Raw genomic sequence first — 16,156 nt, 5'->3', positions numbered from 1 at the left:
CACGTTGTATGGCAGGCAAATCAATATAGACATAAAATTACGTCTGTCCGGAGGAGTCTTAAATCATTTTTTTTTTTTTTTACTTTATCGGCTCTCCGGAGGAGGGGATCTGTGAGACAGACGCAGTCTGCACGGAACATAGTCCCGACGACCAGCCACAGACCGATCTTTCGGTCAAGCAAATCAATAACCTTTTGTTAAACCCACAACCCGCCCTCCGACGGGAATGGCGTAACCCTGCATTTCGGTGCAGGAGTAGGCAGGAGACGTCTTTTCCTAAAAAAACCTATCCCCTTTCTCCTTCTCTGATTATCTAATTTGTGAATATAATAATAAATAAAGTAAGATTTTTGTAAATAATTAGAAGTAGTTAGGTTTTATAATTGAATTTAAATGGATATTTAAATTGATATATATTTTGGTGTATTGTCCACCCGGCAGAGCGCTCCATAAATTTAAAAGAGCAACAACAACAACAATAACTGTTTCAGAAATTAGGACAAGTCATCTGGACAAAAGGCCTGGACGCCTGGAATGAGACTTGGCGCACATCCACACATATGTGTGACCAGAAAATACGATCGTCGATTGGGAGAGCTCGAACCGAGGCCAGTGAGGGAGATTTCATTTCGATATAATGTATTATTTTGAATTATTTATCAATAAAATGAAAATAATATAGGGTAAAATTTGAAAAATTTAAAGTGATTTTATGAATATTGATTTGGTGTAAATATTCCTTGAGGAATGATAAACGCCAAATAAATTCAAATAACAACAACAACAACATATTTTCGCGTAAATACTCAATGCTGAGTGATACATGCCATTAAAACCAAAGCAACAACAACAACAACATTACGCAATTTGACTGACCAAGAGTGGACGTCTATGACGGGCTGGTTGTTGGAATTTTGTTGTTTTTCCCCCTTTTTGTGGCTAAATGGATTCAAGATTGTGGATAGAATCACTCAGAGGTAAGCAATCATTCTGGCCTATATTTGCACCCCATCTTGCACAACTAACAATTTAGTATAGACCTATACTAGAGCTGTAGATTTACACATAGATTTTGTATCTCTCGCCCTTAACTATTCAGTAGCGCCAATATGGCTGCCGCAACCCCCCCCCCCCCCCCGGATCCATTTATGGATTCGGAAGTGGGTCTTGCGACGTGAGATGACGAATTTCAAACTGTTGTGTCTGGTAGACCAGTCCATCTTAAAAAGAGGAAAATACGAGAAGGAAGTGTTGATGTTGAGGACCTCACAACAAAAGTAGACTCCTCTTCGGAGGATGACCATTTCGATAAATCTATGAATGGTAATGAATAATTTGGTACACCCCGTTCTAAACCACCTGATCTGAGATTAGACATAGGCCTATATGTGACCCTGCACCTCAAAACAAACAAAAAGTCGCCAGACATCAATTTTTAGTACTGACCATATTCTGAAAGAGCAGACTTTAAGCTTTAAAATGATGTATAACTCAAATCAAATGGACTCTCCTATTAAACCTATCTAAATATTGGAAAGAAAGCACAAACTCAGGAAAAGTGTGAACTGAGAAAAGAGGCTCTGAAGAACAGTGTCTATTCAAGCGCTTAATCTTTACCAAACCATGCTGGTTGTGCAATGAATGGGACAAAAAACAGGAAGTAAACCACCAGAGTAACAACAATGAAGGGACTATCACATTAAACTGAAATTAAGCATGCCTCATTAACACATTCTCTCCATAATTAATGCCAACTTTCAAAGCAGTAGCCCTATCCTTTCAAAAGTTATTAGAGTTGAAAGTGAAGAGTGTGGACAAGGTTTTTCAGAAATGAAAAAGGGATTCTAAAGACACACCTAATCACACTATCTACCAAAAATGTTTGAGATAAACTGCTAAAAAAAACACACTTTCCTGCCCGTTTTATGATACCAAATTTTAGCATAATGTAAAAGAAGACCCGCTATTTCAGAAACTACGAAAAAGTCAAGTTCAGCTAGGTTGGCCCATTTCACCCATTTTCAGTCCTCACGCAAAATCAGTGTGTGCGACTTTATGTTCGTTTTGAGGTGCACGGTCACATATGTCCAGTAGACAAGAAAAAGACTTTGACAAACACAAGCCTGGATACGGTAGCCAAAGCTATCCATACCTGTTGTGGCTCTCCACCACAATTTGTTAAGCCGACGCGAAATGGCATTATGGTGAAATGCAGAAATGAGAAACAGTTCAGAAAACTGATGGAACTTCAAACGATCGGTACCCTGCCAGTAAAAGCACAAGATCAAATGTACACGGTGAGAGGAGTAATATCTGGGATCCCTACGGAAATGTCTGAGACAGAAATTCAGATGGAATTGAAAGAGCAAAAAGTATAATGAGAATAATGAGAAAGGAACAAAAGAATACGCAAAAACCCCAAAACCTCAGGGAACGGAGAAACGAAGCGCATCCCGTCACGCTGCAGTGTCATACTATACATTGAAGCAACAACACTGTCATACTATTCATTGAAGCAACAACACTACCCCAAGACATTGTTTTATGCTTTCAGAAATTCCAGGTCAAACAATATATTCCTCCAGTACTCAGGTGCTTCCAGTGCCAAAGATTTGGGCACACAATTGCAAATTGTAAAGCAAAACAAAGATGCCTAAGATGCGGCGGCCCGCATACATTCGAAGAATGCCCCCAGAAGGATACGCCAGAATGTATTAATTGTGAAGAAAACCACTCAGCCGCATACAGCGGATACCGAGCGGTTTAATAGAAACGTTAAAGAGATACAAAAATTGAAAGTAGTGAACAACTTAACTTGCGCACAAGCCATCCTTAAATGACGAGAACATGAGCAAAGGGTATATAAGGAGATACACTGCCCATATCTCAGCCTGCAGTGAAAGAAATGAAGCACGTTACCACTCGGGCAAGTCAACCCGTAAGTCATACCCAGCATGCAGCGGAAGTGAATAACTCCCCACCAAAACCCACATGACCGTTTGCATCGACTCCTAACCAAAGCAAAAACCCCGCTCAACCTCTGCAAAAGTTAACAACAGAAGCAGAGGGACCTGCCGAAAACAGGTTGGGTGTAATTAATCTTTATAGCTCAAGCTACAGACAAGGAGTTGATTGATTTCATTGTTATTTTGATTATGAATCTCATGAAAGACAAATCAGAGGATGAAATTTGTCTTCTAATCAAAACAGCAGCCGGTAAACTTCTTGGACAAGACAGCTATGATGTTGGGGAAACTTGCTAGTTTTTATATGTCGGTCTTCCTCGTTCTCCAATGGAATGCTGAGGGGATGAGAGGACATGGACAAGTATTGATACAACTTTTAAGTAAAGATAAAACTGATATTATACAATAAATATGTGCACAAGAGACATGGTTTAATGATGATAATGTTGTGCAGATTCCAAATTATATTTGTTTGTTAAAAAATAGAACAACACAAATCAGAGGAGGATGTTGTTTCTACGTACATGAGTCTGTAGTAGTCTTTTGATCCAGCCGTGACTGAGCAGAAACTTCAAAAATTCATAACTCACATATATATATATATATATATATATATACATATACAGATGGCTCTAAATCACTATTCATTTTATGTGCCAGCGTATGAATATATTCAGAGTAAAAGAATGCAGAACCAAACATCTATTTATAGAGCTGAATTGGCGGCTAGCATGTTAGCTCTGCATTGGATTGATCAATTACCAGCACTTCAAACAGGAGTAGTTATTTTCAGTGATTCGCTCAGTGCCCTTCAAGCCATACGATGTCAAAGAAAAGAAAGTTTTGTTACAGAAAATAGAATATTAACTTTCTGCACTAATTCATATTCTAAGGGTATATTAGTAAATTTGGAATGCATTCCTGGACACTGTAGTGGAATAACAAGAAATGAAGTGGCAGATAAAGCAGCAAAAAGGCTTTACAAAATGTTTCTTTACAAGTGAATAACAAGTTAAATAAATATGAATTTAATAAAACCTTGAAATGTATTATATTGCAAAAAGGCAAATTAAATGGGAGGAAAAAAACTCCTCCCTCAAATATGTTCAACGAAAGGTTTCTCAGACCTATTCGTGCACTTTGAATGACAGAAGGGCTGAGACAATTGTACATTGCCTCATAATGGGGAACTTGGGTTTGAAAGACAATTAATTTTGTTCAAAATAAACCAACATATGTCAGGCATATGTGAATATTGTAAAGTCCCAGAAACAGTTGAACATTTCCTTAGGTTCTGCACCAGATATAATACCCATTCATATGATGCTTTGCTGAAACAAAAAAAAAAAATCCCTCATGAGAACAGCATTCAAAGGTTATTAACTTCATCCAACTCAGTATACCAAAGAGCTCTAGCAAGTGTTTAGTATTATACATATGTCAAAAGATCACAAAGGATTTAGATAAGCCTTTATGTTATATAGTCTACACTAACTGTGCCTCAAGGCATATTCTTCAGAGGCAATGCATGCGCACCACAGCCCGGAGATTGCTTACTTTAGTCAAGAGCGTAATTTTGATTGTCATATATATTTGTATCCTATTAACATTGTTTGTTTGATTTGTTTGGCTCTGAATCGAACCAACTGACACGATTGAGGTTCCTGTGTTGGTAAGCATCGGACTCTACTGCCTGCATATCGGAGGGGCCTAGGTCGTTAATAACGGCCGAGAAGTCTGCTCGAGACAATGAGCCGGATCGGCCAGAAGATATACTTTTAAGCAGGCAAATAGATCGACGTACCGACAGCTGACCAAGGACTCTCATTAAAATATTTGACCTTTTTGTGGGGAAAAAATTAGAAAAGGAAAGGATATTTATAGGGCAGTGTTTGGCGTGCATTTATTCTAAAGAGAATGCAAAACGCCACTAAACACAAAACAACAACAACAACATGGTCGCAATTTATATTCTATTCACAATGATGTCAAACAACTTTTCCCCATCAATTGCACTTGCCGTCGTGACGAAATCATCATTCATCGACTAAGGATGGGTTGTGCTCGTCTATAAAATGATTATTTAATCCATAAACATCCTCCTGGCATATGCCATATCTGCAATTCTCCAGACACCATAGGGCACTACTTGCTCTACAGCTCTGCTCTTTCATCATGCATAAGTCCATTGAAATTTCCTTCTATTTTGTTTGTGTGCCCTTTGCTGCTGTGTTGGTTGTTGTCATTCAAATCAGTTAAGCCTCCCTGTTAGCGCTCTTAAATTCTCGCTATCGCCAGTGACGTAAAAAGTACCCGGATGTGGCTTTTTCGTCAAGATTTAGTGCACTTGGTAGCAAGGGCACTTCCGGCGCGGGGCATAATTTGCACAACGCTAGCGTACGCGTACGTGTACCTTACCTATAGCGCAGCGCCGACCACGGATACTAGTACTAGTATTACTTGGGTGACCCGCACCTCGTCATAGTTAACGTTTGCCCATAATTGAATCACATTTCGCCACTGAAATTCTTTGAAATCCAACTCACATACAGGAAAAATGCTGAAAATTCCAATGGAATCACAAGTTCACTGATCGATATTGAAAATTTGCAGCTATCGTCGTCAAAGGCGAACGATGCGAAAAAGTTGCGCGCTAAGGAAGGGGCCCGCAACTCGTCACCCGCTCTCCCATAGACTTAGCACGTAAAAGACGTGTGCGGGTGACCGTGATGTTCCCATAGACATACACGTAAAAGATGCGTGCGGGTGACATATAACACGTACTCCTATAGCCCTATTAAAATTTCAGATTTTCGCGAAAAACTGTTCGGTTTTCACCACAGTTTGCTTGGTTGTGGTAGTCCTGCTAAGTTTCAAGCGTACAGAACACAGTCCCGGGCATACATTTTTGTTCAGTGCGCTCAAAACGATTTTAAGCGGGGTGACGGTATTCGGGCCCCTGACGAGGTGCGGGCACCTGGCTATACAGTAGGCCGCTGTACCGCCCGAGCCAGCGAGTGGCCAGGCCTGTCATACTCGTACACTGTAGTCCCCGCCGGCGGCCGGCCTTGCATTAGCATGCACCACTGCACGCAGCGCATAAGCTAACACATACCGGTACAACGTACTGCTTGATCATGCGATCGATGTGCACATCACAGATCAGTCATCTCTGCATACGCTGAAAATATGCTGGAAAATATTCACCCACCTGGATATACAGTATATCGTCATGGAATGCCCATCTTTTTTCTTTATTTGATCTCTGTCGAAATGTCGCAAACACAATCGGGAACGAACAGTGATCTCGAACTTATTCTGTCTCCGAAGCAATTTCTTCCAAGTAAGTACGTAGGAGGAAAATAAACGGAAAGATGTTAACTCCGCAAATGCCATGGGTCGTCAGCAGCACACCAGGGATCACCAGTGTTTCGGCCATTTAAGTGCTGTACACCTCCCCCTGGCTGGCCGGTGCTGCGTTGGGATCCCCTTGACAGCACCCCCATGGCATTTCAAAGAGAAAAACAAACAAAACACGAGATATGAAACTCGTCACGCTGACGAGTTAGGTGATACGCTTGGGGTCATCAGGTGTCGGTCATCTGTGATCGACAAAGAAAAGAATGTGATATAGGCACCTTGAAGTTATATTGAGCGTGCATGCAAAACCGTTTCTCTAACCACTCGGCCACGGGACATCCCCGGAAATGGTAAGGCAAAAAAGAAATGTATAGATATGACAGGGAGAAAAAGTCAATGCCCACTCAACAATCGTGGCCGCGTGAACATGTATTGCATTGCTAGACGGAAATGAGGCCTTGTAACGACTGATGTCGCTATGCCATTTCTGGCAACTTGGGAAAAATACGCGCCGTAGACATAAAGCCTATAATCGGCTGGTTTTGATACCTTGTCTTTAATCACAATTTTCAGTGTGATGACGTCATCAAAGTACAAAACAATGACATGGTCTTGAAAGACATTTTTTCAAAGTACAACACCTCAGTCGTCGTCATTACATACTATGATCGGTTTGACAAAGTCAGCCTGCAAAGTTTTGCAGCAGTCGAAGCAATGTGGTCTCCAACACAAAAAAGAGGGATATGGTGTGTGTCTGTGTGTCTGTGTGTGTGTATAGGTGCGTTTATATACGAACGTGATTTCTACATGGACGAATATGTAATACAAAATTGAAGAAAAAAAGTAAAATAGCTAAGTATTTTGTTTCGTGATCTTGCGGGGTTCGAACCCGCAACCTCACGTCTCTGAGACGTCGCCTTTAACCGCTCGGCCATACGTCTCGGCGAGAAAATATGAGGAACGTAAACTTATGTATGTGAAAGCTGAATCGGGAATCGTTTTGTCCACATTCCATTCTCATTTTCAGTTTTAAACTGCAAAATTGTCAACCTGATGATGAGATTTCAAAAAATAAAATGCATGATTACTGCAGCTTATTGTCTCAGCTACAACATACTAAAGTTTCAGAGGAAATGAAGCAAAATCAGCTGAGATAAAGGTGCTTAAACGTTGTCAAGTCAATGCATGGTTTTAAAAAAGATCCCCTCCCATAGACATAACACGTAAACTTGTCCGATTTTGCGTCTTTACCTTTAATCACAATTTAAAGTATGATGACGTCATTAAATTTCAAAACCATGACATGGACCTGAAAGGCAAATGTTCAAAGTACAACATATCTGAATTTGGGATAATATTGAGCTTAAACAACAGAGATACGAGCAAATGAATGTCAGAAACAGTACCTCAAAAAAATTAATTCCACTTTTTTGATTTCAGATGATGATATGATGACGTCATAATGTAATTATGGAAATATTAATACTTGAAACGTTATTTCCAATTCATATGTTTTTGTAATATGCAATAAAAACATAGGGTAACCAGACGTTTTAAAGAGCTATGGCGAAATAAACAAAGACATGTTTTTCGCTATATTTGCACAAAGACGCGCACACGAAATTTCAACTTTGACGCCAACGCATTCCTTTGTTATAGGTCAAAATTGATCGGAAATCAATGGATATTGTTACTTAATGTATCAGGAATCCAAATCTGTCAAAAAATGTGCATTTTCAGTTTGCTTACGCGCACTACGCGCGAAAATGTGCGGACGGACGCGAACGCGCGAAACGCTTAAAATTGTCTGAAACTTCGAGATTTCCCATTGGTAAGTTGTTTTGAGCCTTTTAAAAGTTTGACGCGCGCGTACGCGCGCGTAATAATGTCTTAGGTAATTAGCATTAAAATGTATGATAGAGCGTGACCTGAACTTAATGTCCGCCGAAAATGATACAGACATGACCTTTAGATATGAAGTTATGATCGATCATGTAACATGGTCCGAAAATCACAAAATGGCGCCTAGATGACGTCATAGATATGTTACTGTCATGAAAACCTTATTGTGGCTAGATTTTGTCATGAGACATGTTCCCTGAAAATGTCATGTTATTCCGTAATGTCATTCTTGAGATATTGATGACACAAAATTGTCCAGAAAGAAAGAAGAATAAAAAGAAACGAGATATGAAACTCGTCACGCTGACGAGTTAGGTGATACGCTTGGGGTCATCAGGTGTCGGTCATCTGTGATCGACAAAGAAAAGAATGTGATATAGGCACCTTGAAGTTATATTGAGCGTGCATGCAAAACCGTTTCTGTAACCACTCGGCCACGGGACATCCCCGGAAATGGTAAGGGAAAAAAGAAATGTATAGATATTACAGGGGGAAAAGTCAATGCCCACTCAACAATCGTGGCAGTGTGAACATGTATTGCATTGCTAGACAGAAATGCGGCCTTGTAACGACTGATGTCGCTATGCCATTTCTGGCAACTTGGGAAAAATACGCGCCGTAGACATAAAGCCTATAATCGGCTGGTTTTGATACCTTGCCTTTAATCACAATTTTCAATGTGATGACGTCATCAAAGTACAAAACAATGACATGGTCTTGAAAGACAATTGTTCAAAGTACAACACCTCCGTCGTCGTCATTACATACTATGATCGGTTTGACAAAGTCAGCCTGCAAAATTTTGCAGCAGTCGAAGCAATGTGGTCTTCAACACAAAAAAGAGGGATATGGTGTGTGTCTGTGTGTCTGTGTGTGTGTATAGGTGCGTTTATATACGAACGTGATTTCTGCATGGACGAATATGTGATACAAAATTGAAAAAAAAGTAAAATAGCTAAGTACAGTGTATTTTGTTTCGTGATCTTGTGGGGTTCGAACCCGCAACTTCACGTCTCTGAGACGTCGCCTTTAACCACTCGGCCATACGTCTCGGCTAGAAAATATGAGGAACGTAAACTTATGTATGTGAAAGCTGAATCGGGAATCGTTTTGTCCACATTCCATTCTCATTTTCAGTTTTAAACTGCAAAATTGTCAACCTGATGATGAGATTTCAAAAAATAAAATGCATGATTACTGAAGCTTATTGTCTCAGCTACAACATACTTAAGTTTCAGAGGAAATGAAGCAAAATCAGCTGAGATAAATGTGCTTAAACGTTGTCAAGTCAATGCATGGTTTAAAAAAAAATCACCTCCCATAGACATTACACGTAAACTTGTCCGATTTTGCATCTTTACCTTTAATCACAATTTAAGGTATGATGACGTCATCAAATTTCAAAACCATGACTTGGACTTAAAAGGCAATTGTTCAAAGTACAACATATCTGAATTTGGGATAATATTGAGCTTAAACAACAGAGATACGAGCAAATGAATGTCAGAAACAGTACCTCAAAAAAATTAATTCCACTTTTTTGATTTCAGATGATGATATGATGACGTCATAATGTATTTAGGGAAATATTGATACTTGAAACGTTATTTTCAATTCATATGCTTTTGTAATATGCAATAAAAACATAGGGTCACCTGACGTTTTAAAGAGCTATGGCGAAATAAACAAAGACATGTTTTTCGCTATATTTCCACATAGACGCGCACAAGAAATTTCAACTTTGACGCCAGCGCATTCCTTTGTTATAAGTCGAAATTGATCGGAAATCAATGGATATTGTTACTTAATGTATCAGGAATCCAAATCTGTCAAGAAATGTGCATTTTCATGTTGCTTACGCGCACTGCGCGCGGAAATGCGCGGACGGACGCGAACGCGCGGAACGCTTAAAATTGTCTGAAACTTCGAGATTTCCCATTGGGAAGTCGTTTTAAGCATTTAAAAACTTTGACGCGCGCTTACGCGCGCGTAATGATGTCCTAGGTAATAAGCATTAAAAAGTAAGATAGAGCGTGACCTGAACTTTATGTCCACCGAATATGATACAGAAATGTCCTTTAGTTATGAAGTTATGATCGATCATGTAACATGTCCGAAAATCACAAAATGGCGCCTAGATGACGTCATAGATACGTTACTGTCATGAAAACCTTATTGTGGCTAGATATTGACATGAGACATGTTGACTGAAAATGTCATGTTATTCCGTCATGTCAATGTTGAGATATTCACGACACAAAATGTGCCAGAAAGAAAGAAGAATAAAAAGAAAGAAAGGAAGATTTTGACAAACACAATAGGTGATACGCTAAAAGCGTATCACCTAACGAGACATGAAAACTCGTCACATTGAGGACGAGTTAGGTGATACGCTTGTGGTCATCAGATGACAGTCATCTGTGATCGACAAAGAAAAGAATGTGATATAGGCACCTTGAAGTTATATTGAGCGTGCATGCGAAACCGTTTCTGTAACCACTCGGCCACGGGTCATCCACGGAAATGGTAAGACAGAAAAACAACAACAATGTATAGATATAACGGGGGGAAAGTCAATGCCCACTCAACTAACGCGGCCGTGTGAACATCTATTGCATTGCTAGACGGAAAAGCGGCCTTGTAACGACTGAGGTCGCTATACCATTTCTGGCAACTTGGGAAAAATACGTCCCGCAGACATAAAACCTATAATCGGCTGGTTTTGATACCTTGCCTTTAATCACAATTTTCAGTGTAATGACGTCATCAAATTACAAAACAATGACATGGTCTTGAAAGAAAATTGTTCAAAGTACAACACCTCAGTCGTCGTCATTACATACTATGATCGGTTTGACAAAGTCAACCTGCAAAATTTTGCTGCAGTCGAAGCAATGTGGTCTCCAACACACAAAAAAGAGGGATATGGCGTGTGTGTGTGTCTGTGTGTGTGTATAGGTGCGTTTATATACGAACGTGATTTCTACATGGACGAATATGTAATACAAAATTGAAGAAAAAAAAACAGTAAAGTAGCTAAGTATTTTGTTTCGTGATCTTGTGAGGTTCGAACCCGCAACCTCACGTCTCTGAGACGTCGCCTTTAACCACTCGGCGACACGTCTCGACGGGAAAATATGGGGAACGTTATGGACTTGAAAGACAGTTGTTCAATATATAACACATTCATCATACGTTGTCAGTTTGCTATTGACATGACGATCTATCACATGAATATGAGGGAGGCATTAGTACCTGTATGAAATTATTATAGGCATGGTTATCAAATTGCCCTAAAATATCCTTATAATTGCCTTATTTTTACACACAGTTACGCTATCCCTTTAAACTCGTCACAGTTTAATTAGAATCATTAACATCATACATTAGTACCATATTCAGTTCCATAGCTGATCACGTTTGCTAATCAATTAAGAGTAATTGTCTAGAATGTGTCATATGGCCAACCTGTATACACACGTATATACACACACACAATGCTAAATGTATGTATCAAACATCTGTAACACAGCTTTGAACTAACTATAGGAATTATCGCTGCACTTATCATCCATACTTTTTATCACTATCTGAAACTCCACAAAAACCACTAATTGACAAATAATCATCAATACAGAAGACTGAATACCTTTTTTACAATGTATAGCTTGTTACATGTATAAATCAGCACAAAGTAACCACGACTACATTGTGTTACTGAATTGATATGAACAAATTTCATTTTGTTACAGTATACTGTATCAGTTTGAAAAGCCCAACCTGCAAAACTATAATTTTGCAGCAGACGAAGTAATGCAGTCTCCAACGCAAAACAAAGGTATACTGTGTGAGTGTGTGCGTATAGGTGTGTTTACATGCAAACGTGATTTCTACATGGACGAAGGTGTAGTACTCCATTGAAGAAAAAAAGTTAAAAAAAAAATTATTATTTTCTTTCGTGCTCTTGTGAGGATCGAACCCGTACGTGTGCAACCTCACGTTTCTAAGACGACGCCTCTAACCACTCGGCCATACGTCTCGACGAGAAAATTAGAGGAACGTAAGCTTATGTACGTGAAAGATGAATCACGAATCGTTTGGTCCGCATTCCATTCTCATTTTCAGTTTTAAATTGCAAAATTGTCAACCTCATGAGGAGATTTCAAAGAATAAAATGCATGATTACTGCAGCTTATTGTCACATCTACAACATAAATAAGTTTCAGAGGAAATGAAGCAAAATCAGCTGAGATAAAGGTGCTTAAACGTTGTCAAGTCAATGCATGGTTTCTAAAAAAATCACCTCCCATAGACAATACACGTAAACTTGTCCGATTTTGCGTCTTTACCTTTAAACACAATTTAAAGCATGATGACGTCATCAAATTTCAAAACCATGACATGGACTTGAAAGGCAAATGTTCAAAGTACAACATATCTGAATTTGGGATAATATTGAGCTTAAACAACAGAGATACGAGCAAATGAATGTCAGAAACAGTACCTCAAAAAAATTAATTCCACTTTTTTGATTTCAGATGACGATATGATGACGTCATAATGTAATTATGGAAATAATGATACTTGAAACGTCAAGTCCAATTTATATGCTTTTGTAATATGCAATAAAAACATAGGGTCACCTGACGTTTTAAAGAGCTATGGCGAAATAAACAAAGACATGTTTTTTCACTATATTTGCACATAGACGCGCAGGCGAAATTTGAACTTTGACGCAAGTGCATTGCTTTGTTATTTGTAGGAATCGATTAGAAATCAATGGATATTGTTGCTCAAAGTATCAGGAATCCAAATCTGTCAAAAAAAGTGTATTTTCATGTTGCTGACGCGCTGTGCGCGCGAAAATGCGCGGACGGACGCGCACGCGCAAAATTGTTTGAAACGCATAAAATTGTCTGAAACTTCGAGATTTCCCATTGGAAAGTTGTTTTGAGCCTTTTAAAATTTTGACGCGCGCTTACGCGCACTTAATGATGTCCTAGGTAATTAGCATCAAAAGAAGTAAGATAGAACGTGACCTGAACTTTATGTCCACAAAAAATGATACAGAAATGACCTTTAGTTATGAAGTTATGATCGATCATGTAACATGGTCCAAAAATCACAAAATGGCGCCTAGACGACGTCATAGATATGTTACTGTCATGAAAACCTTATTGTGGCTAGATATTGTCATGAGACATGTTCCCTGAAAATGTCATGTTATTCCGTAATGTCATTCTTGAGATATTGATGACACAAAATTGTCCAGAAAGAAAGAAGAATAAAAAGAAACGAGACATGAAAACTCGTCACATTGAGGACGAGTTAGGTGATACGCTTGTGGTCATCAGATGACAGTCATCTGTGATCGACAAAGAAAAGAATGTGATATAGGCACCTTGAAGTTATATTGAGCGTGCATGCGAAACCGTTTCTGTAACCACTCGGCCACGGGTCATCCACGGAAATGGTAAGACAAAAAAAAAAAAAAAACAATGTATAGATATAACAGGGGGAAAGTCAATGCCCACTCAACTAACGTGGCCGTGTGAACATCTATTGCATTGCTAGACGGAAAAGCGGCCTTGTAACGACTGAGGTCGCTATGCCATTTCTGGCAACTTGGGAAAAATACGTCCCGCAGACATAAAACCTATAATCGGCTGGTTTTGATACCTTGCCTTTAATCACAATTTTCAGTGTAATGACGTCATCAAATTACAAAACAATGACATCGTCTTGAAAGACAATTGTTCAAAGTACAACACCTCAGTCGTCGTCATTACATACTATGATCGGTTTGACAAAGTCAACCTGCAAAATGTTGCTGCAGTCGAAGCAATGTGGTCTCCAACACACAAAAAAGAGGGATATGGCGTGTGTGTGTGTCTGTGTGTGTGTATAGGTGCGTTTATATACGAACGTGATTTCTACATGGACGAATATATAATACAATTTGAAGAAAAAAAAGTAAAATAAAAAAAAATTGTTTCGTGATCTTGTGGGGTTCGAACCCGCAACCTCACGTCTCTGAGACGGCGCCTTTAACCACTCGGCCATACGTCTCGACGAGAAAATATGGGGAACGTAAACTTATGTATATGAAAGATACATGAGGAATCGTTTTGTCCACATTCCATTTTCATTTTCAGTTTTAAACTGCAAAATTGTCAATCTGATGAGGAGATTTCAAAGAATAAAATGCATGATTACTGCAGCTTATTGTCTCAGCTACAACATACTAAAGTTTCAGAGGAAATGAAGCAAAATCAGCTGAGATAAAGGTGCTTAAACGTTGTTAAGTCAATGCATGCTTTTAAAAAAAATCACCTCCCATAGACATAACACGTAAACTTGTCCGATTTTGCATCTTTACTTTTAATCACAATTTAAAGTATGATGACGTCATCAAATTTCAAAACCATGACATGGACTTGAAAGGCAAATGTTTAAAGGACAACATATGTGAATTTGGGATAATATTGAGCTTAAACAACAGAGATACGAGCAAATGAATGTCAGAAACAGTACCTCAAAAAAATCAATTCCACTTTTTTTATTCAAAATGACGATATGATCACTTCATCGCGTTTTCCTGGCAATATTGATACTAGGAATGTTATTTACAATTCATATGCTTTTGTAATATGCAATAGAAATATCGGGTCAACGGACGATTTAAAGAGCTATGGCGAAATAAACAAAGACATGTTTTTTCACTATATTTGCAGAAAGACGCGCGCGCGGAATTTCAACTTTGACGCCAGTGCATTCCTTTGTTATAGGTCAACATCGATCGGAAATCAGTGGATATTGTTACTCAAAGTATCAGGAATCCAAATCAGTCAAAAAAATTGCATTTTCATGTTGGTTACGCCCTCTGCGCGTGAAATTGCGCGGACGGACGCGCACGCGAGAAAATGTTTGAAACGCTTAAAATTGTCTGAAACTTCGAGATTTCCCATTGGGAAGTCGTTTTGAGCCTTTTAAAATTTTGACGCGCGCGTAGGCGCGCGTAATGAAGACCTGGGTAACTAGCGTTAAAAAGTAAGATAGAGCGTGACCTGAACTTTATGTCCACCGAAAATGATGCAGAAATGACATCTAGTTATGAAGTTATGATCTATCATGTGACAAGGTCCGAAAATCACAAAATGGCGCCTAGATGACGTCATAGATATGTTAATGTCATGAAAACCTTATTGTGGCTAGATATTGTTATGAGACATGTTGACTGAAAATTTCATGTCATTCCGTAATGTCATTGTTGAGATATTGACGACACAAAATTGTCCAGAAAGAAAGAAGAATAAAAAACGAGATATGAAACTCGTCACGCTGACGAGTTAGGTGATACGCTTGGGGTCATCAGGTGTCGGTCATCTGTGATCGACAAAGAAAAGAATGTGATATAGGCACCTTGAAGTTATATTGAGCGTGCTTGCAAAACCGTTTTTCTAACCACTCGGCCACGGGACATCCCCGGAAATGGTAAGGCAAAAAAGAAATGTATAGATATTACAGGGGGAAAAAGTCAATGCCCACTCAACAATCGTGGCCGCGTGAACATGTATTGCATTGCTAAACGGAAATGCGGCCTTGTAACGACTGATGTCGCTATGCCATTTCTGGCAACTTGGGAAAAATACGCGCCGTAGACATAAAGCCTATAATCGGCTGGTTTTGATACCTTGCCTTTAATCACAATTTTCAGTGTGATGACGTCATCAAAGTACAAAACAATGACATGGTCTTGAAAGACAATTGTTCAAAGTACAACACCTCCGTCGTCGTCATTACATACTATGATCGGTTTGACAAAGTCAACCTGCAAAATTTTGCAGCAGTCGAAGCAATGTGGTCTCCAACACAAAAAAGAGGGATATGGTGTGTGTCTGTGTGTCTGTGTGTGTGTATAGGTGCGT

General features: G+C 39.1%; 1 protein-coding gene across 1 annotated transcript in view; it reads left to right on the top strand.

Annotated features, from left to right (window-relative positions):
- The first annotated feature begins 2,649 nt into the window (after positions 1 to 2,649).
- The window catches only part of LOC139725958 (cytochrome P450 3A14-like), a 52,800-nt gene continuing 39,293 nt past the window's right edge, over positions 2,650 to 16,156 (top strand). Inside the window, exon 1 of the mRNA XM_071637044.1 lies at positions 2,650 to 2,711. Within this exon, the coding sequence (XP_071493145.1) occupies positions 2,650 to 2,711 (62 nt within the window). The remainder of the gene's footprint in view (positions 2,712 to 16,156) is intronic.

This window comes from Diadema antillarum, unplaced genomic scaffold, assembly GCF_040938485.1.
Source record: "Diadema antillarum isolate AM-2024a unplaced genomic scaffold, OU_Dant_1.0 scf00000017, whole genome shotgun sequence".
NCBI lineage: Eukaryota > Metazoa > Echinodermata > Echinoidea > Diadematoida > Diadematidae > Diadema > Diadema antillarum.
The sequence above is the reverse complement of the archived record's forward strand: the minus strand, read 5'-3'. Positions and strand labels throughout refer to the sequence as shown.